This window comes from Sylvia atricapilla, chromosome 7 (genome assembly GCF_009819655.1).
Source record: "Sylvia atricapilla isolate bSylAtr1 chromosome 7, bSylAtr1.pri, whole genome shotgun sequence".
Taxonomy (NCBI): domain Eukaryota; kingdom Metazoa; phylum Chordata; class Aves; order Passeriformes; family Sylviidae; genus Sylvia; species Sylvia atricapilla.
In genome coordinates, this window is record NC_089146.1 from 20,319,257 (window position 1) to 20,342,647 (window position 23,391).

At 34.2% G+C, this 23,391-nt stretch overlaps 1 protein-coding gene across 1 annotated transcript in view; it reads left to right on the forward strand.

Moving 5' to 3' along the window:
• Nucleotides 1-23,391, forward strand: part of LOC136363546 (sodium channel protein type 2 subunit alpha-like) — a 71,027-nt gene that overhangs the window by 25,985 nt on the left and 21,651 nt on the right. The window contains exons 12-19 of the mRNA XM_066322876.1: nucleotides 72-278; nucleotides 3,110-3,409; nucleotides 6,902-7,249; nucleotides 8,135-8,267; nucleotides 10,812-11,050; nucleotides 12,153-12,326; nucleotides 13,565-13,921; nucleotides 14,813-15,298. Coding sequence (XP_066178973.1) covers nucleotides 72-278; nucleotides 3,110-3,409; nucleotides 6,902-7,249; nucleotides 8,135-8,267; nucleotides 10,812-11,050; nucleotides 12,153-12,326; nucleotides 13,565-13,921; nucleotides 14,813-15,298 — 2,244 coding nt within the window. The remainder of the gene's footprint in view (nucleotides 1-71; nucleotides 279-3,109; nucleotides 3,410-6,901; nucleotides 7,250-8,134; nucleotides 8,268-10,811; nucleotides 11,051-12,152; nucleotides 12,327-13,564; nucleotides 13,922-14,812; nucleotides 15,299-23,391) is intronic.

Below are 23,391 nucleotides of genomic sequence, written 5' to 3' on the forward strand. Positions count from 1 at the left end.
AGGCTTATTTTTGCATGAGCTGAAAAAGAGAAGTTGTGGAATAATATATAGACATGCTTTCTACTCTCCAGACTCTGCGTGCTGCTGGGAAGACGTACATGATATTTTTTGTTCTGGTGATTTTTCTGGGCTCTTTCTATCTGATAAACCTGATCCTGGCTGTGGTCGCCATGGCCTACGAAGAACAGAATCAAGCAACAATGGAAGAAGCAGAGCAGAAAGAGGCAGAATTTCAGCAAATGCTGGAACAACTGAAGAAGCAACAAGAAGAAGCCCAGGTAATGATGGAAATTTTACTTTCTGAACAGCCTTGTTCTTCAGGCAAAGAAAAAATCTTTTATGATTAGGAACACAAAAAAATTATGCAATGAATTACAGAAAATAAAAGGTCTTGCTTATTATGCAAGTTATAAAAGTGGAAATAGCCAATGAAAACTAGGAACTAACCAAATAGCAAAAAAAAAGCAAGCTAATGGTACAGAAAAGAATGTTACTTCATTCACCTGTAAAAGTAAAATGTTTGTAATAAGAGTATTCTAGAAACCTGACTTTAAAGAGTCATAAAGAATGGTACTTTTATGTTACAGATCTTATAAATTGCACAAAGTCTAGTGATGTTACTTCTGGTTTACATCTGGGTTAGAATTTCAAAGCTTGATACATTTAATAACTTTCCACAAATATTCACTGAATTGTAATCAGTGTTCTTCTAGGTTTCTATCCAGCAAAATAATTAAAAATATCCCTAACTGACACTGTAGTAAATCAGAATTTTATGCATTCTTAGAACAGACAACCAGTATTCAAAACCAGATTAGCAATATTCATAACAAAGATATTACTTTGGAATTCTTTTAAAGTAATTTGTTTTCTTTGAAAACAGAAGAAAATTATTTAAAGTTTTATGAGAAAAAAAGACATCTATTAAAGATAATTTTGTGAAAGATTTTATTATATGAAAGTAAAATATATTCAGTTCAGGTCTGTGAATCAGCCATCTGTCTAATTTCTGGACTGATTTTCCACTGCTTTTCAAATGGCATTTAGTCATTTTTAACAGGACAGTGTTTATAAAATGCTAGCAAATTTGAAACTCCTATGAAACTCTATTTTTGGTAGTACTTTACAGGTACTTTCACTAAGTTAGAATGACTCCATAGAGTGCTAACTAAAAGACAAACTCTGTCTTTTGCTTGAAAAGAAACCTTTTATGTATGACTTGTGAAATCTAATTAGCATATCTTTATTTTAGTCATTACACTTTATCCCTTCCAAATTACTAAAGAAAGAGTAGAATCCTGCAAAATTCAAATGCAGAAAGGTTGAATGTCAGCAAAGTGTATATTGCTGGGTTTTTCTTAAATCTGGTATTTTTATGCCTTAAAGGCACTAAAGCACATTATACCAAAAGATATCAGCGGGTTCATCTAGATGTTTGTGTATCTGAGAGTGGGGAAAAATGAAACTGATGCAGACTAAGAAAGAAGAATAGAATAAGAAACAGAGACTATAAGTAATGTTTAATAAAGACCTTGGAAAGTCATATACTTTTAAAATGAGCAACATTCATTGTAAGTAAAGCATTATTATAGTCAGGATCTCTTTTGTTTGTGAAAACATTAGCAGAAAGTAGGGGGTACAAGGTGGATCACTGAAGTGTTGAATTAGTTGATAACGCAGAAATTAGTTTATCTCTTCCCTCCCTTGACACTGAACCTATTTATCCACAAAGTTAAGGCATCACAGTGGTCTTTGGATTGCTCTACTTGTTTGACCTTTACTGTTAGTATTATGAAGTAGATGGGTGATGACTCAGCATCTGCTGCCTTTGTTTCTGTTCGAGTCTTTGAAGGACCATATTCTGAACCAGTATGACAAAATTTTGGGTATTGCTTTTTTATTTTATAAACACTTCAGAATCCTTTTAATACTCCATTTAGCAGAAAAAGTCTGTATCAAGTCAACTCCTATAGCCTGGATTGTATATTGTAGCAAAGAAAGACATTAATTCATACTATGAGCTTTCAAACTATCCTTTCCTGCTGTAAAGAGATATGTCATCATTCCTGAAATACTTGGCAGTGAATATAATATGTTTTGCTGGATAATTACTAGTCATCTTTGTTATATAACCCTAGTCTCTTGCCATTTATCACACCACCCTTTTTTGTAAGCTAAGAGCAGCTTATCATCTCCCCAAAGACATTTCCACTGCAGAATTTCATTGCAATATCCCCCAGTTCTTTCGAGGAACAGCACTGGACATACTGTCAATTCTTCTTTTTTTGATAAGTAAAAGAACATTTCTCTAATGAACCAAAACATGTAGGCTAACCACTGTAGTTAAAGATAGTGGTCCTGAGTTTTGGGATGACTCTGCTCCAGTAAGTCAGCTCACCTCTTTCCATCAGAGAAGAACTCAAAACTTTTTTCTTCTCTCAGACTATAGCATCAACAAGCAATAAATATACCTTTGCATATCTATAACAAAGACCTAGAGAGCAGATACATTGAGACATGTGGAAGGGAAAATGTGAAGAGAGAGGAAGGGCTTGAAGATGTGTCTAGAGGTTGTGCCTTGTACCAGCAAAGGCAAAAGAAAAGTAAAGGGAGTGTTCTTGCTGTGAAGACAGTGAGGAAAGGCTGGATTCAACTGCTTTCAGGGTACAAGGTGGATTTTGGTACATTAAATCAGATGATAAATGTTAGGCTTTAGTTTTCTCCGTAAGAGCTGAGAAGAGACTAGCTGAATTAGACCATGATGTGGGGCTTTTCTCAAGAGAAAATTGAATAACAGGTCTGAAATACATGAAAAAGCACCATATTAACACTTTTCTGATTACTTTTATTTCAGACAAGTGTCTTGTGCAGCAATTCTTTAACAAATAGTGTAGCTATTTTTCTGCTGAATTCGGTCCTCCGAATAGCTCACGCAGCTCAACAGTGAGGAGGTGTACAACTCAGTAGTTTATCTTTAATACAATTTTTTGGGGTATAAGTCTATGAAGAACATTATTATCACAGTGATAATAAAAACCAGTCGATAAAAGACTACAAAATTATTCTCTTTTTTGGCCTACTAAGAATACCTTGCTTTGTAACCTGACAGACAACAGCAGCTGTAGCAGCAGCATCAGTTGCATCAAGAGATTTCAGTGGTGTAGGAGGATTAGGAGAACTCTTGGAAAGCTCTTCAGAAGCATCAAAGTTGAGCTCAAAGAGTGCTAAAGAAAGACGAAACAGAAGGAAGAAAAGAAGACAGAAAGAAATGTCTGAAGCAGAGGACAAAGGAGATATTGATAAGTTCCCCAAGTCTGAGTCAGAAGACAGTATCAGAAGGAAAGGTTTCCGCTTCTCCACAGAAGGAAGTCAACTGACATATGAAAAAAGGCTCACTTCTCCTCACCAGGTACAGCACTCTATTTTACTAAGTCATGTGTCCACTCTACTTTTATTTTCACTGATATTACAGCAGGTTTACCTACTGGAAGTTATGTAAACGGTAAGTGAAGGAAAGATCCTTGGTAGTACTATTCACAGTAAAAGTTTGAAATGGTTTGACCCATTCTATTAGCAAAGAGATAAAAAACAAGGTACCAAGAATACTTATAAGCTTAACACATTTCTGAAAATGTGTTTCTGAGGATGTGTCTAGTAGACTGGAGAAAGAAAGATTAGTAGTCATATATATGCATTAATGAACCGTATGTTCTCTGTTCTGGATCCATTTCAAAACTATACAAGTAAGTGGTATAGTGTACTGCAACATCAAAATACGCTGCACAGGAAATCCCACATTACCATTAATTTCTATTATTTTCCTTAATTAGTTTCTTTAATGTGAAGATAATAAGAAAAGTAGCACTAGTGCTGTACAATAAGGACAATAAGGAATCTTTTGGGCCTGTATGTGTAACAATTTAGTCATACTGTTCTTTTTCATTAGAAATCCATTATACATGATGGAAAATCATTGCAATAATAGAAAAAAGTAGTTTATGAAGGACCTCTGGAAATAATTTAATCCAAAGTTCTAAGCTCTACTCCCATAAATCAAAGGGTCTCTGTCACTTAAGGATATGCCCTCTGTACTTGGCACTGATGAGGCTGCACCTTGAATCCAGTCCTGGGTCCCTCAGTATCCAGTCCTGTGTCCAGTCCTGGGTCCCTCAGTACAAGACACATATGGAGGTGCTGGAGCAGGTCCAGAGAAGGGCTGGTGAAGGTCTAGAGAGTAAGTTATATGAGGAGAAGCTGAGGAAGCTGAGGGTGTTTAACCTGGAAAAGAAGAGGTTCAAGGGGCACCTTATCACTCTACAACTCCCTGAAAGAAGATTGTGGCCTGGTGGAGGTCAACCTCTTCTCCCAGGTAACCACTGAGAGGATAAGAGGAAACAGCCTCCCGATGTGCCAGGGGATTTTCAGTTTGGACATCAGGAGGCATTCCTTCATGGAAAGGTTTGTAAAAAAATGGAATGGACTACCCTGGGAGGTGGTGGAATCACCATCCTTTGAAGTGTGCAAGAAATTACTGGATGTAGCATTTAGTGCCATGGTTTAGTTGACAAGGTGGTGATCAGTCAAAGGCTGGGCTTGATGATCTTAGAGGTCTTTTTCAGCCAAAATGATTCTGTGCTACCTTTGCTTATTTCAAGGCTACACACAGTTATGACATTTTTAGAAAAATCACTCAAAAAGCATCTCTTCAAAATGATAATGTGTGGTCTGAGCCAATAGATGAGTTTTACCTATGAACACCACCAAGGTTGGGAATAACTTATTAATTAAAGATGCTCTTGACAATTTTTTTTTTTTTTGCAGTTGTAACAAAGCTTTGGGGCAAAAGTTGACAGATTACAACTAAAACTTAGGTGCCACAAGAGTGAAAAAATTGCAGACAGTAGAATTGGTAAAGGAAGAGCTCATTTGTTCTGTTAGCCATGGAGAATCTCCCTGGTGAGACAGGGTTCAGAGCATGAAACAGAATAGTAAGGGGAGATAATCTGCTCAGCTGGGCTTGTAAGAGGTTTTGTCCTTTGATACCATATTCCATATGCAGATTAATGATGCAGTTTGCCAGAAAAGTCAAACCTTCCTTTCAGTACTTACTTTCCAATAGCAGGTAGACACATATATTTCTGCCCCTATGTGTGTTAAAATCGCAGCCATTTTGGCTTATATCTTTTGTCTCAATGCAGCGGGGACTTGCAGAACAGACATTACTTCTCCCAAATCCCTGAGGGGGCTGATCCAATTAGCTGTGCTCAAACCGTGGTAACACATATTGGAAAGATTGGCCTGCAAATAAAACATAGCAGCCATGGGAACATTCTCTAAAAGAACAAGGGTATCACTGGTAGTCAGATGAAACCCTGGTGAGCATGTCTTTTTTTGAAGGACTGTAGGCTGGCCAGATATTTTTACAAGGAAATGTAAAAAGGGTGCAGTAATTAGTTTACTTCTTTGTCAGTATTCACTGTCATATTCCATAGAAGATAGGGGGGTTTTTTGGATAAAATTATCTTTAAATATAAGCAATACAGCACTTTTTCTCCAGCCAAGTTTACATAAATGGGTTAGCAAAATCATTTGGTTGATATTTTTCAAGTAACTCAGCCTGAGGCTGACAGCCAGCATAGAAAATTTCAGCCCAAACTATTAAATTTGGTATAGCTGTAAGAGCAGAAAAAATACATCTTGTAATGGTAAACATCTGCCAGGCCTCATAATAGGCAGTTCTACCAGTTCAGCACACACATAATGTGTGTGAATTTATATATCTGACTATGCATATACAGAGATACATATGGTTGATATATGTATATATACAGTGCTTGATTTTTAAAGTATTAACATATTTATATAATATAGGACAGTTTTCATTTTCACTTTAATTATCCTGGGATCAAACCCGTTGCTGTTACATATGAGGAATTTCCACCTACAGAAATATTGAAAATGTGACAATAGTCTCAAACCAGGTTTTTAATGAATCAAGATGTGAAGATTTGTACAAATGCATAACCGAAGAAGGCTGAATGCCAGGTGACTTTTCTTCACAATTAGTACTCATTTTATTTATTCATGAATGCTGTTAATAAAATATTTAGCAAGGGAGAAGAACACTTCATTAACCAGCTTCTACTGTAATTAAAAGATGAATTACCAAAAACCACTGATTTATTTTTCTCACTTGTAAGAGAATATCTTTAGGTAATGGTGTCCCTGGTGAATACGTGCTTTGAGCTGCCTGATAACCAAGTGATACCTTCTAGCAGGTGTGTGCAATCTACTCTGGCCCCTGGACAGCTGTGCCTAAGAGTGCTGTTGCTGTTCCTCCAAAGCCTCTCCAAGTTGCCCCCTCTATCTTCTAGTTATTGTTCCCACACTATTGAGCCTATTGGGAAGAGGTCAGTCAAGTTCCTTACATCAGTTTAGAAGGATTACTATGGCAAACTTAAGATCTTCTACATCTACCAAATAAAACAGAAGAGTGAGGGTGAGCATTATTAGTTGCTATCCCTAGGAATCCAGGGGGATGAAGAAGAGAAGTGAAAGACTCTTAGCTCTGCACTGCAACTGAAGGAATAAAAGACAAGTGCTTTCAAAATCTTGATAGTGATATTGAAAACTGTATCTAGCAGAGTCCATGCCAGTTCAATACATCTTCTTCACTCAGAACTGTTCAATCTTGCTTATGTCTTCTGCACAACTTTTCCTCAGTCCTGCTACATTACCTTAAAAGAATTTTTCCCCTGGTGAACATATTCCCCTAATGGACACGCTTATACTATGGAAGAAAAAAGTGACTATCCTTCCTCCAGCACTGTAACTATTCTTTGAAAAGCCAAGATCTTAGTTCTAATGCTGTTTTGTTTGGTTTGTTTAAAATCTTTTACAGTCTTTGTTAAGCATTCGTGGTTCTCTGTTCTCACCAAGGCGCAACAGCAAAACCAGCATTTTCAGTTTCAGAGGTCATGCAAAGGATATAGGATCTGAAAATGACTTTGCTGATGATGAACACAGCACTCTTGAAGACAATGAGAGCAGAAGAGATTCTCTCTTTGTTCCAAATCGGCATGGAGAAAGGCGCAACAGTAACATTAGTCAGGCCAGTGTGTCATCTAGAATGATACCAGCCCTTCCAGTAAATGGGAAGATGCACAGCACTGTGGATTGCAATGGAGTGGTTTCCTTGGTTGGAGGACCTTCAACTCTAACTTCACCTACTGGTCAGCTTATACCAGAGGTAATTGTAAGTAAGCCAGTATTTATAACAGTTCAGTTCAGGCACAGAATTTTCTTATTCCTCATCTCTGCATTCCTTATAATTTGTTAAAGAAACAATTTGTAATAGTTTCTAAATAAGAGAACGTAAAGATAAAAATGTCCTCAACCTCCTATATCTAAGCCTTAATAAAGTATTATATTCTTCTTGCTTTCAGCAAGAAATCTACACATATGGAAAAAAAAAGATGAATTGAATTTGACAATTTTTATATAGTTTCACTTCAGCAAAATAGATATTCAATATATAAATAAGGCTATAGCTTGGAAATATGTGCAGGAAAACTCTCATAAAATTAAACAGAAGGTGGTTACTATTCTCATGATAGTCATTAGAAATACCACTGAATTTTTCTCAAAGACTTTTTTCTCGTACATTTCATGAAAAAAGTATGTACAATTCCTATGTATCTTTGAATTTACATAACTTTTTAGTCTCAGTTTAAGACTTCTGTAAGCTAAGATGTTCTTTCAAATAAGCAAGTCCTTTCCATACATAGTACTTTACTATTGTTATTATCATTATTATTATTATTATTATTACCATCACTATCAAGGAGGTACCAAACAAAAATTTTGTTCAGCCAGTCATTTAAATGTGAACCACCTTTGGTCCCACACTGTGTTGGTATTGAGTCCTCCAGTTGATTATTTGTAGTACTGTACAAAATTCCCACTGAATTCCTCAATAAAGAAGAAAGAAATCCTGACAAGAACAGAAACATTCAGTGAAAAGCATAGTACATTGCACAAAGCTGGTTTGATTATCACTACAATATTTATGCAATAAATACTGTTAATTTGCGGTTGAAAAGGATGGTCTAATTTCTCGGTATTTCATTTATAGGGCACCACTACAGAAACAGAAATAAGGAAAAGAAGACTGAGTTCATACCAAATTTCTATGGAAATGTTGGAAGAGTCTGCTGCAAGACAAAGAGCAATGAGCATAGCCAGCATACTTACAAATACAATGGAAGGTATTTGTGTATTTTGTGTGACAGGCAGTTCATTGAAGTTCTGCTAACTACATGTACAGAGAGATTATTTACATAATTTCCTTTGTAAATGTAAAACTGGACATGTGGAGTCTCTAAATATCAGATACAAAAGGCTTTTGAGCATTTCTAAGGTCATTTACACAATCTGAATGCTGAATCATGTTTCATGACACTTTCCAAAATATTGCTCTACTGAGTGGACTAACAGAGAGAAAATAATGATAGCTAAGGGATTGCCAAAGCCTCAAACAGAAAATATAGGGATTTTTTTTTTTCCATTAGACACTAGCAGGAAAAATCAATTAAGATAACCCGGAAATTGCCACAATAAAGGCAGTAATGTGCTAGAACAGTCATTTCCCTTAGGCTTTAAATCCAAATATAGACAACAGGAAATTGGAATGAGAAATATAAAGGAAAAAACCCAAATGTATCAACCCATGCCAACGCCCACAAAGTTTCTTAAGCATTTCTTAAATTTTTGTACTTATCAAAAATAAAAAAATATTGTATTTTCTATGTGAAAAAGCATACTTTGGGGATTTCTTTTTCTTATTTATTGGAAAATGAGTATGCTCACTCTCCATACATATGCCATTAAAGTATTTTTATAAGCTTGAAAGATCTACCTACTGGATAGTGGCAAAGTGTGGCAGATGTTACAGTCAGACCAACTTTGCAGATTCAACACACATTCTAAAAAGTCAAGAAATTACGAAGAAAATTTACCGTGTTATTAAGCCAGTTTTGGAATATATTTTAAAGTGAGTTCTGAAGCCCTTTGCTCTCAAATTAACAAACAGATCACAAACTTATTGTAGTTAGAAATAAAAAGCTTCACCTTTTTTCTTCTAAATCATCTTCTTCATCACCTATTTTCTTCAATTAAAGAAAATTGTTCTCACAAACATCTGTCTTTATGTCTTCCTACTTTAGTGCAAGTGTGCCGTGTTGGTACCTCTTAAATCTTGGCTCTCCTCTCTGTAAACCTCTGTAAAGGATATCTTCTTAGAAAATGCTGCATTCTTCCTCCAGTTAAATAGTCATTCCAGTCTCCTGACCAAAAAAAATGTGTTATTGTGAACAAAATTTTCCTGATAGTTCACCTCCTTCCCCATATGTAGTTTCCGCCATTTCAGAAATTGCTACGTGCAGCAACGGAGTCTGTGTCAACTCAGCATCCAGGATGAGTGCTCACTTTTGTACAAAGCTTGTCCTATTCTGCCTTTCAGCATTCTGAGCTGCATGTTCAGAAATGTGATTATAGCACCCAATCCATATATTCCTTCAGCAGTACTGTCTTTGTTATGGTTCATAAATACTATAGAAACCTTTAGCTACTTATGATATCCTTTTCTTCTTGGAGAACTTGTTTGTTTCAGTGGTTTGAAAGCTTTTAACTTCCAGTAATTCCACACATATAGCACAATATTAGAAGCAGAAATCAATCCACTATCCTCGAAGTGTATATTTTTGCAGTAATTAGCAAATCTCTGAAACACTTATTGCAGCAAAATCATCCATAGATGTAATGATTATGGAGATCTCTCTGTGCTGTAAGGGATGCTTAAAAATGAGAAGTTTCAGACTTGGGTTCATGCCACGATGCAGAAATTTAATTAAAACTGCTGTGGACATTTCTTACATATTTTGTAGTCTAAGCATTTCTCACTTGAGCAATCAACAGTCTTCCTTCTACTCTGTCCTCAAACTCTCATTGCATTAGCTACTAATTCTTGTTATTATTAACTTAGAAGAAGTTACTATTCTTCTGTAACTTTGACAACATTGACAATGAAATGGAAGAAAAAATTAGTTTTCAAAGATTCTAATTGAGAGCAGTTGCTAAACAGTGGTTTTGCTAATACTGATATATGTTGTTCTGTTGCTCAGTCAATAGACACTGCAACTGTACAAGACATTTCAAAGCAAATTAAATTATAATTTAAAAACAAGAAAACAGGCATGAAAGACATTAAAAATATAAATTCAAAACAGAAAATATAGGTATGCACTCCAAATCATTTATTTGATATTGTAGTTGTTCAGTGTAGTGGCAAATATAACCCTTTTAGTATCTCAAATCAAAATCTGTTCTCATGTTGCATTCCATAAAAATGTGAATCCCTTATGAAGCTTGTCCCATTTATATATATTAGGTCAGTGATGAGCAAGTCATGTTGACTTTTAATATCTGAAATTATGATATCTGCTGTAAGCAAGTCAAGTAACCTAAACTAAATGTCTAGATTCTCTCTCCTGTCCTGGGAAAGATGAACATATTTCTCCATTTAGACAGTTGTCTCAGATGATTTACCCTTTAGTGAGTGGACTTCACAGTCCACTGGTGGTAGAGAATTTTAAATAAATGAAATGCCTTATTTTAAGGTGGATAAACATGGGTGAGGGAAATCTCATGTTAGTGAGAGCAGTTTATTTGATTGATATGATCTTCCATTTTTTAAACAAAAACTTCCAGAAGATGTTATTTGTAATATTCATTTTTTTTCTATTTTATTTCAGAGCTTGAAGAATCCAGACAGAAATGCCCACCATGCTGGTACAGATTTGCAAATACTTTCTTGATCTGGGATTGCTGGAGTCCATGGTTAAAAGTAAAGCATGTCGTCAACTTAGTTGTGATGGATCCATTTGTTGATCTTGCTATAACTATTTGCATTGTTTTAAACACCTTGTTCATGGCCATGGAACATTACCCAATGACAGAACAGTTTAGCAGTGTTCTTTCTGTGGGGAACCTGGTAAGTAGTTTGTCATGCGCTACTTGATGTAAAAATACCCTTTTCTAAAAGAAGAAACTTATAAATGTATTGTATTTGTTTAAATCTATTCCAGAATGTCTTTTTTTAATCAGTTTAGAAATTATATACATGATTTTCACAGCTAAAGTGATTTTTTTACTGGAGCCTTTATTTTTCATTAATATATTTTTTTACTTCTATAATGAAATAACTGAATATGTGTGGAAGTGCAGTCTTCACTGGAATGTTAGATTTCTTGACATTTACCTTGGTTTTTTTCTTTCAAATGTTAAGGTAGATTATGCTATTTTTACCATGGTACTGATATAACATCACAGATAATATTTTTCCTTTGTGAAAAATTGATAAAATATTCAAAGTCAGAATTTCTTTTAGAATTTTTTTCAATTACACTACAATGAAAATACTTTTAGAAAAAAAGCATGATCCCAAACTTTTTGTTGTGCTGCACAAACCACAGATCACTATGCAGTGCAAGAAAGTGTTGAGTTAATTTCTAGACTTACTACAATGCATTGATAATTTCACATTTGGCACTTGGAGATATTTTAAATAGCATTATAATGCTGATGTTCACTTTCCTAAAAGGAAATAACTGTCCCACAGCATGGTAACTATGTGTGAAACCTCTATATTCTTACAAAAAGTACAGTACAAGAAACTCCAACCTCCTCTGTCTACAAGACAGACTTTAGAGAGTCTGTGGTTAGACAGTCTGACATCAGAAACTATCATCTTTTTAGACAAGCTAGGAAAATACTTGCTGTCAAGTCCTCTTACTGGAATCATCCTCATCAAAGAGGACTTAAAACACCAGGTCACATCATCATCTGCTGGATGAATAGTCCAGCACATACCATGGAGCTGAACTGGTTTAATAGCTTTTTATATGTTTATCCAACCTTTGTCCTACTACATATCTTGATTTATTTACTTGTTTCCAGTGTTTACAAATACTTAGATGACATTTAGAGATAGCAATCAGTTGTTTTTATAGTAACAGGTAAGAGAACTCATTGGATTAAAAAAAATTCTTCAGATATATAAATTTCTCATTACAATTCATTACATTTTGTTTTAGGTATTCACTGGAATATTTACAGCAGAAATGGTACTAAAGATTATTGCCATGGATCCTTACTATTACTTCCAAGAAGGCTGGAATATTTTTGATGGTATTATTGTTAGCCTTAGTTTAATGGAGCTTGGTCTTGCAAATGTTGAAGGATTATCTGTTCTTCGGTCATTCAGATTGGTAAATACCTTGATAATTAAATCTTTGCATGCAATTATCTCACTCAAAAAATAAAAGTGCTGGTGCCTGTAATAATCATTATCATTTTTTACAAAAATTATAATATTTTGTAAATATATATTACATACTTCAATGACTGACATTATTTTTCGTATGTGCCTAATTTGCAAGCCATTTATGGTAAGTACAAATTTAAGGTATTTGATATAATTTAGTATTAAATTATCCTATTGATCCAACTCATATAATTTGCCAACATAACACTAACTACTGCCTTTTAGGATTTTTGTGAATCTTTACACTGATTTCATTAAGAATAATAAAAGCTCAGTATCTGTGAAAACATACATATTGTCACCAGCACAAAGAATCATTGCATTTTAAGTCTTTGTATTGTGAACGTTACTTTGTGTTACTTGTAAAGAACTTAAGCAGATCCTCTCTTCACATTCATTTTAATGAGCACCAAAAATAAACTTTTAGTCACTCCACTACATATAACAGCCATAACAAGCTGACTTTAAGATAACATTTAAATTGAAATATTATTGAGCTTCTACTAGAAATTTTAAAATAGCAATTACTATTGCACAGAAACTAGTTTATAAATATATTTACTAGAGGCACAAAATTAGGGATTTAAAAGTTTTTATTACCAATATTTCCCACATTATTTGAAACCTTATCTCCTAATACACAGAGCAGGAAGAAGTGACTTATTTAGCACTAATTGCAATGGTACCAAACTTCACATAACATAATAGTTTGGGTAATGAATATTGTTTTTAAGTTAGTATTTACAATTTGGACATTGCAATGTCTGCATCAAGTTTTTTCTTTAAAAATTGGCCTCTATCTAAGCATGGAAGTGTTAATGTGGTGCTGAGGGAAATGTGGAACCAAGCCAGCAAAAAGGGTGTAGTGAAGGTGACGAAAAAAAGTATAAAAACTTCTAAAATGTCTTTAAGAATTGCTTAAGTGGACATTTAAAAATAGTAGAATAAAATTTCATGCTAATACAAATTATGACTTTTTTTCATATGCGCATCTCTGAAATGAAATTATAAACAATGCATTTTTGACAAATACTCCATGTTCCCTGCTTTACATTAAAATAATAATGTGGTACTGCTGAAGAAAAAATAATCTACAGAAATTTATATACTCTGCTAAACAATTGGACTGAGCTTATATTTTCTAACTAACACTAATGGTTCATCTGCATTTTTATTTTGCAGCTTCGAGTTTTCAAATTGGCAAAATCTTGGCCAACCCTAAATATGCTGATTAAGATTATTGGCAACTCCGTGGGGGCTCTGGGGAATCTGACCCTGGTGCTGGCCATCATTGTGTTCATTTTTGCTGTGGTTGGGATGCAGCTGTTTGGGAAAAGCTACAAGGAATGTGTCTGCAAAATCTCCAGTGACTGTGAACTTCCTCGCTGGCACATGCATGACTTTTTCCACTCTTTCCTGATTGTATTCCGAGTGCTGTGTGGAGAATGGATAGAAACCATGTGGGACTGCATGGAGGTTGCTGGCCAAACCATGTGCCTTATTGTTTTCATGCTGGTCATGGTGATTGGAAACCTAGTGGTACGTGATGAACATTTTTTTAACATTAATTCTGATGCAGATGTGCAGGATTTAGAGCTAGGCAATAAAAACGTTTGTCATCCTTCTTCTTAGAATTATAAAATTAATGTGAATGTGGTAATTCTTGGGTAAAAACATACAAAGATTCGCTTTTCCTCTTTTCCATATATTTCTTTACACTGAAGTACTCTTACTATGGGTACAACCATTTAGAAGAAACTAAAATTTCAAATCCATCATCCTATCATGGGAGTGCTGCAGCTAATTTAGAGGTGCTGTTTTATTTTTAGTACTGAACTTTGTGGATTGTTTATGCATAAAAAAACAAAAATGAAACACAGAGTGATTTGCCATCCAGCTTAAAAAGGTGTTAAATTCTTCTAACTCAAGATTGTACAAGAAACCTTTATAGAGCAGTTTAAGTTCAAGCTGACAAGTTAAAATGCAAAATTTAAGTTGGAAAATATTGAACTGATGAGAACTTCCTGGAAATAAGTGTTATAAAAGGGATGTACCATTTACACTATCACTTCATTTTAAAATTTCTTTTACTGCTAAAATTTCCTGTCAAAATTTCCTGTCAAAATTCTCTTCCTTTAGTGATATTTTTAACATTATTTAAATTTTTATAAAATAGAATTCAAAATGTTTGTATCTTAGTCATTTACCTGACCTTGCAATCTTGACATTTTACCAGCAAAAATGTGCAGAGCTGCAAAAAGTTATTTATGATCCACAACCTGCTCTACTGATTTTTTTAGAATCATAGACTCATTTACATTGGAAAAGGCCTTTGAGATCATCAAGTACAACTGTTAATCTAGCACTGCCAAATTTAACACTTCTGATATGATTGTATTTACTATATAGCTGTATTCTCTCATCTTTTAGGTATTGAACCTATTTCTGGCCTTGCTGCTGAGCTCATTTAGTTCAGACAACCTTGCTGCTACAGATGATGATAATGAAATGAACAATCTACAGATTGCTGTGGCAAGGATTCAGAAAGGCATAGATTATGTTAAAAAAAAGATACAGGAGTTCATCCGAAAAGCCTTCGTTAGAAAGCAGAAATCTTTAGAGGAAATCAAAGCACTTGAAGAGCTAAACAACAAGAAAGACAGCTGCATTTCCAATCATACTGCTGTTGAAATAAGCAAAGATCTGAATTATCTGAAGGACGGGAATGGAACCACCAGTGGCGTAGGCACAGGCAGCAGTGTGGAAAAATATGTAATTGATGAAAATGATTACATGTCATTCATAAACAACCCGGGCCTCACAGTGACAGTGCCCATTGCACTTGGAGAATCAGATTTTGAAAATTTAAATACAGAAGAATTTAGCAGTGAATCTGATATGGAAGAAAGCAAACAGGTAGGATTTTTCATATCCTATTAAATTGTAGTCATACATTTACATGTTTTAATGACATATTTAGAATTATTTCAAAACTGTGATATCCCATGTAAATATATTTTAAATTTCAGAATTTTATGTATTACCATTCAAGAAAAAAATCATGGTATAGTAGAGTAACCTTAGAGTTTACATTTTTAGTATTTTATTAAAATTTGGAATATATTTGATTTTAAATATGATTATTTCTTTCACAGCTTTATGACATTTTAAGACTAGTGATTACTTGATAAAGAATTCTTTCTGTAGTACCTACATGTAATAAGATATTATGGAATAAGGGTAGAGGGCTAAGGAACAATTAAGAAGCTTTGCATACCAAAGCAAACCTAAGTGGAGAAAAAAAAAATCTTTGAATATTTAGGGTAGTTCTAAAAATTAATCCTGAGACAACACAAATCAGTAATGTATTCTAGATTATCTAATGAGTTTTGTGAGTAATATTTGTACAGACTTTGGGTTCAGAGACCATGGCTGGCTGAAATAAAGTTACCTAGGTACCAATGAATATCATGGGAAAGAAGCAGCTCAAGTTATCCTGGAGAACAGAATGACCTTGTGCTATAGATGCATGTGGAAACAGCTTACTTGAAGGCTTTATGCTGTTATTATTATGCAAAGTGACAGAAATTTTTCTAAAAAACCAATGCCATGTGTTTCAAAATCTAAGTGGCTCAAATACCAGAAGTGATTATCATCAGCTGCTAATGGTACTTAAGGAAAACTCTGTATATTGGGGTAGTGATCAATGACAAGCTAATAAATGCATTAGCAGAATCTAATTTTATTCAGTACCATTAGAAATTTAGGAACTGTGAGGTTTAAGGGATCAGGAACTATGGATAAATTTGTCTTCAATTAGATTAGAAGCTGTGATGTAATTTAAGAACTCAATAATTCAAAAGGATTTTTTGACCATGAAGAAAGCTCTCCTATAAAGAAGCTCTGCATTCATGACTTTATCATAGCTGTATATCTTGCATATTTGCAATAATGATGTATCCCTCAGCAGTATCAAACTACACCACATTGCATTAATGCATAGCCATGATCCAGGTAATCACGGTATGGGGTTTTTGCTAGAGAACATCAAGTGTGTGTTTATTTGCAGTTGCCAAAAATGTTGTTCTGTGTAACAATTGTAAGATGAAGAGTGAGATATTCTATTGTCTGAGTTGCTCAGTTATGAGACAAACAGTTTAAATGCAGATGTATAAGGTAGTACAGCAGTAGTGCTTATCCATGGTAAATTTAGAATATAAGAGATACAGGAAGTGTAAAGCAGTGCAAATTAGGAGATCAACTAATATTTAAAAACCCCAAAACATTCAGAGTGATTCTGGGTCTGAGAGTTAAGTATTTTTCATATACACTGATCGAATAAAAGTTGGTTTTCATTTCCAATGAACCTTTAGTGAAGTCTTCCATGTCCTTTCATATATTCTGATGGTTTTTAAAATGACATTACACTATATATTTTCTGCTGTCTTTATGGCTAACTTTGATACATACAATTATGAGTGCCTTCCTATTAAGTCCATCAAGTTACAACCCTAAAAATTTCTTGAATATGTTACTTTTTGGAAGGCTTGTAATATGCATTAGGAAGTTGGGGGGGCTGTGCAGATCCTGAATTTATGGTTACATGACATGTTAGCCTTTGCACTAAAGGAACTTGGGAAGTTCCCATCCACACTCTGCTAGTGATCCCCTGGCAGTCTTTGCCTCTTTCTCTGCCTCAGAGAGCACAGGTCACTGGTTGTGCCATAGGTATTATTGGTTTATTTCTCCTGTGAAGTAGATTGAATGGCTCAGTTTACAATGTACTGCCATATATTCTATCAGAACAGCTGAGGAAAAAACGAAATGCAATGCAAAGGCAGGAACTCCTCTGTTTTCCAGGTGAATATGTGATGCATGTATATGAAAATGAAGTAAAAGCCCTTGATGTGCTGACAAGTTCTGAATACCAATTTCAAAGTGACTTTCACAAGTCAATTGTTCTGTTCAACCCCAGCTTTGCCTGGTTCAGGCATCATGCCTTTATCTTCCAAGGCCATCATGGAGTTTCTGGATGGTAATATATAAAAGGGATTTTGTCCTTTTTTAATGGACTGGTATCTGTATGTCTTCAGGAAGAGAAACGAACTAACAAGCAATTTGACAGTGAACATTTCAGATGGCTGTGGGAAATCCAGCAGTAAATGATGGATAGTACTTAAACTAAGAAATTGTGGAGAAATTTTGAATGGGTTTAAGATAGGTATAGGACTTTCATGCTGCTTCAATATTTTTGTAGACTGTAGTACCATTGGGAATACCATTGGGAAACTGGAGTAATAATACTTCCATCAAGTTCTGCTCCCACAAAACTGTTTATTGTTTAACTGTCTGACATGTACTTATACACTGCAAGTGTGCATATATTGTGAACCGTATCTAGCCAGACAGTATCCTGAAAATTGTGAATTCTATATTAATTTCACTTTCATCTCTGGATTCCTTATTCCATTCCTTCTGAATGATTTTTACGGAAAGAATAAAGTGGGGTTATATTATTGTGTGTATAAAAATCCACTGGCTTTTGGAATATAGGAACAGAAGTTCTGGTGTGTGACAGGAATTGGTGAAGTTTCCCAATCTAGTCTTCTCCTTCCAAGTCAACAGTACTGTTAAATCTTTTGCTGCCTTCTGATTGTCTTTTAAGGAAGATAAAGAGTACATTGGGTGCCGTGTTTAAGTTACTTCTCTAGAACAGTACACCATCACTTGCTTTGTTTTGCCTCTCAAGGGGTCCCACTGAGAAAACATTTCCTGCTAGAAGGCCGGGTCTGCAAAAGGAGGGGTAAGAGATGGGTCAGAACTTTCCCTGCCATAACTGTGGCAGTGCTTAGCCCTTAAATATCCTGAGGAGGTATCCCCTATAATAACATTTTATTTAACCACAGAGCTATGGGAAGCTAGATCTGCACAGGAACTGTAAAACTAATCTTTTTTTTCTGGCGTCTTACTGACTGTCACTGATGTTAAGAGCAGAATGATTGTTGGAAGTCTGTCATGCTAGAAGTGGGGCATAGCCTGTGTTTCCCTAAGGAATACACCAGGACCGGGTAATTACTATAGACATTGTAACTGTGAGTGACTGAGGAGCTAATTGTAATATTTCCTGTGTTTTTTATCAGTTATACTATAGTAGAAAATAACTCTAGCCTTCTTTTGGAAGGCTTTTTTTTTTTTTTTTTTTTTTTTTACCCTTTTTCTTCTTTTTCCTTCCATGCTTTCATGGAAACAATTTCTAATTAATTTGCTAGTTAATAACTTGCAAAATCTGCCAGAACCTATTCTGGAACCTGGCTGCAAATTCCAAAACTAAACAAGATCTTTCTAAAACATATCACTAGAAATTTGAGGAAATCTCTTTTTGGATGAAAGAGAATGATAACACTTATTAGATTATAAAGTTGCTCACTGCCTTAGAGTAATAATTGGCTGAAAAAAAGTACCTGCAAAAAGTGAACATTTCATTGATACTTTGAAGGAGGATTTTTTTAATAATCAGAAAATAGAAGTGCAATACCCAATGAGATAATCACCAGAAAAGAAACAGATTTCTGCTCAGAAGAAAAGATACTCAAGATCATTAGTTTTGAAGATAAAAATGTTAGAAATAGCTGGAGGGGATAATTTGGTGGGTTTTAACATTAGCATGTGGATGCTGTTTCTGTTGGGAAATGAGTAACTATGCTAATCATACCAAACATAAGACATCTTTTGTATATTGTACACCACTTAACAACTGTTCGTTAGAGCTGATTGACAACTTTATAAATATATTTCAGCATGGGAAAATAATTTAAAATATAATTCTTATTTATGGAAAACTTATTTTACAACTAAAGAAATACATACACTTACAGGCCTCAACAATTCAAAATTCCATAAATCTTTCTATCTACAGTGTATGTAGAGTTAATACAAATTCAGAATGGAGAAATAAAGCTATTCAATTGACTCTTGATGATCACAACAGACGATTTTGATAAAATTAAAAATATCTTTAATAATTGAATCTACTGAATTTTAAAAACAATGAACAGATTCAGTTTTCTGATTGGCTTCATCCGGGCCTTGTGTCTGAAGATGAAGTGAAAAAGACAAGCACAGAGTTAATGCATTCCCAAAAGATAAGTATTTTCATTGGGCTCCAATAAATTTCTTACCCAAAACAGACTCAGCAGTCTGTTTTGGGTAAGATTTCATCATTGGATTTCATCAATCTACTGGATGATTTTTTTATCCAACATTCTAAATTTTTTTTCTAAAACTGACCAGTTTTGGGGACAGGCTCTTCAGAAGTGACAAATTATTTAAGTTATGGACTAGCTGTGGTTAATGATTTAAACCATATCTCTGGATACACTGATGCTCCACAGTCCAGACACTGATACAATCCTCTTTTGAAACAATGATGCAAAGATTATAGATTCAGAAGTGTACAGCATACTGAATCTAAACTAGAAACTTAACAATGTGATAATTCACCACATTTAAGTTGAAGAGAAATTAAAGATGTTTATTTTCATCAAGATCTAGGAGTTCTACCATTATTGGAGGATAAAGGAGGAATGGGAAGGCATACATCTTCAAAGTATTTTGCTTCCTGTATGTACATATTTTTCAAATAAAAGATATAATCACATACTCAGTTAAACAAAGACTAGGACATGAAGCAAACAAACAAACCCCTTAAATTTTAATAAATAAGCATTAAGGACTATATAAATGCAGGAATAGTTTCCAGATCTGCTAACCATGTTTTGTTAATTTTATTCATTCCATTTTTATTTATGAATCACAATATTTGTGTGCAGATTACTAGTTCTAGCTTCTATATTTCTAATTTCTCTAAAATAAACTAACAAGTTCTGTAGAAAAGTTTGTTGAATGTTTCAGGTGGTATGTATTTCCCTTTTTCCAGCTAATAATAAAATATTTAATAATTATGTTTTAATTGTGTTAAAGCCATGTTTGAATTAGAGATTCCAAAAAGAGAAAAACTAGTGATCCTCTGTCTTGAACTTCACTACCTACCATTCTTACTTCTCACAGGGGTAAAACCAAGCTGGAGCAATCAAGAATGCAGCTCTGGTGCTTTTTAACCAGGTAGAGCAACGTGTCACCACTTTCACACAGGTTACCTAAGCAAGTTATACATATATATGTATATATATATAATCACTTTTTAATGGATTTTGACTGGCCTGCATGCTATTCAGCTATGTACCTCCCCTGTCCATTGCAAGAGTAGAAACATGCACAGCTGCTCTCTGCTGAGTCATGGGACTCACATCACAGCATGGTCAGGTGGGATTGGCAAACCCAATATACTTTTTTTTAACTCTGCTAATAGTTTTTCTGAATATTTAACTACAGTATTTAGCAATAACTGCATGCTCTTCAGGTTTTGAAGTATGGATCATAAAAGTACTGGAATGTTTTATGCTAAGGAAGCCAAACAAAAAGGGAGCATGCATAGTTTTTAAAAAATAAAAACAACCCTTTTTGATTCAGCCCTTATAAATGTAAATATTTAATGAAATGTCTTAAATTATTTTGAAATAATTACTGCCATGAGTTCAACTCCTTAATGAATAACATTTGAATTATTGCAGTAGCTACTGGTGTAAAAACTACAGTTATACTTTGAAATCTACAATGCACTGTAATGCAGATCTTCTTTACAGATCTTTAAACTACACTCTATATTCATTTGGACAGTGCATATCTTGAGTTTTATAAACTGTAAGCAAAACAAACAGTTTCATAATTGCTAAATTATATTTATAACTCTCCTTAAAGAACCCTCAAAAGCTAAACATTTTACAACTCCTCTTTTCTTAAACCCCTATATAAACAGTGCGGTTTGGAATGTGTTTCATGATAGTGTAAATAAGTTGGGGGACTTAGTTGTGTAAATTAGAAAGACTACAGAGTAGTCAGCATCATTTTTATGAAATCGCACATATATCCTAGGGATATCTTTCATTATAGGCAAACTTGCCGTGCATTTATGAGTAATTGGCAGAGCCTTCAGGAATAGCAACAGCAATTATTGCACAGGAACCAAAGTTACATGAATCTAAAGAGGTTAAATTATTCTAGTTAAAACTAAGCATCAAAATCATAGATTTCAGTCCTGTAGCAGGACGGAAAGCTGTTTCATTAAGCAGAGTTTCACCGATTTCAAAAGGATCACCAATAGTTGATTTTATACTCTTGATTATACTGGGGCATGATCTACATTTACTATATTGTGGTCTAAAGTGCCCAGAGATGCCAAAAAAATTAATATTGGTGGGTATTCTGAAAATTCTCAGATTTTAATGAATAAATTTTAAACCAAGATATGCTTGAAACACCAAATAAAACTCTAAGGATATTTTAAAATTGCATGCTTAACACAATATAAAAATCAAATATCATAAGATCTGAAGTTTAAAGTCAGTTTAGAATCACTTTGGAATCATCAATCTCCATTATATTATATTTTTTCGCTCAATTACAGTGCAGCTTTCAAGACTGAAAGGATAAAACCACATGGCTGAATTACTAAAGGCAATTTGTAATGGCTGAATCCTTTTATTTTATTGTCACTTGAATCATGAAGCCGTTTGTAAAGCTTAAAATTTCAGTAGCCTGCTCTTGCTCTTATTGAAATCTATAATAGAATCAAATGAGAGCAAGACTGGGTCTTAAGTGAATGCATTTTCTTGTAAATGGGCACATTAACACGCTGTTGGTCAAAGCTTGTATTAATGATTGAAGCTGTTGATAAGAAATGCACTGCTCTGAAAGAACATTATGGAGGCTGATCATACATACATTAACCAAGTATTTGGGTGGGTGATGAAGCATTTTTTCTTTTCTATCCTACACAATAATATTTATAATACTGTTTTCAGAAAAATGTAATCCCACTGAGGTAGTCTGATTGTTTCTTTTATTTTTGTGTGTGATTTCCACAGTATTGCTCAGGCTTCTGCTCTAGTCAAGCATGTTGTTCTGCTGATTCGGGCCTTGAGAATGCTGCATCATAAGCAATTGCTTTCAAATATTCATAGAGGAAAATGTGATATCATTGAAGATGCAAATAAATATTTACAGGGCATGGTGTCTTCTAGAGGTTGATAATCACATTTATGAGCTGATAAGAAGATTGTGCTAATCCATTGTGTATCTCGAGCTTTCTATTAGTATTGCTAGAAAGAATATCATTAACATCACCTTAATTAAAATGTATTGGTTCTTTCCTAATTTAGGGTCTTGAAGCAAAGAAGAGGAGTTTTATTAAGTAATGAGGTTTTTCTCTTATAATGCAGTTGTTTGAGATTATATGAAGAATAATGAAAAGAATGCTTTATGTGAAAATTACTGAAACGATTTACAGTCGTTTTTGTTTGTACTGGTTATAAATTGCACTTTTGTCACTTGGCTTTTAGCAAATATGCTGACAGAACTATGCAGCAGAGTTTACATGGGAAGATGCAGTTAAAAATTTGACTGCCTTTTAATTTGCACTAATAGTTTTATAAGACATGCTTACTATGAACCTTTATCTTGCTATTATTAAGTCAGAAATTTATTTAACTAGTTTTACTTTTCCTAAGTTGAATGTGACAGAAAATAATTTTTACAATATCTGGGGTTTATTTAATGAAGAAACTGCCTATTATTTCAATGGAAGGTTTCTTATTTCTTGGTATTTCAATGATACATAATAGGAGAGTTAATTCAGAAGTATTATTTTAAAAAGAGACAGCCTTATGTGTGGGTAAAAAGGAGGTGTGCTAATAATGTTTAATATAGTGTACGTTACTGGGTATTTTGGTTGTAAACGTAATAGAGAAAGTGAAATTTAAAACACCCTTACAATGAGATGCATAGTATTTTATCTCAGACTCACAGATTTACAAGACCAGTAATAAGAGTATTCCATTTAGAGGCAACATGGCTCTATATATGTAACTATTTTACATATATAAATTTTGGAA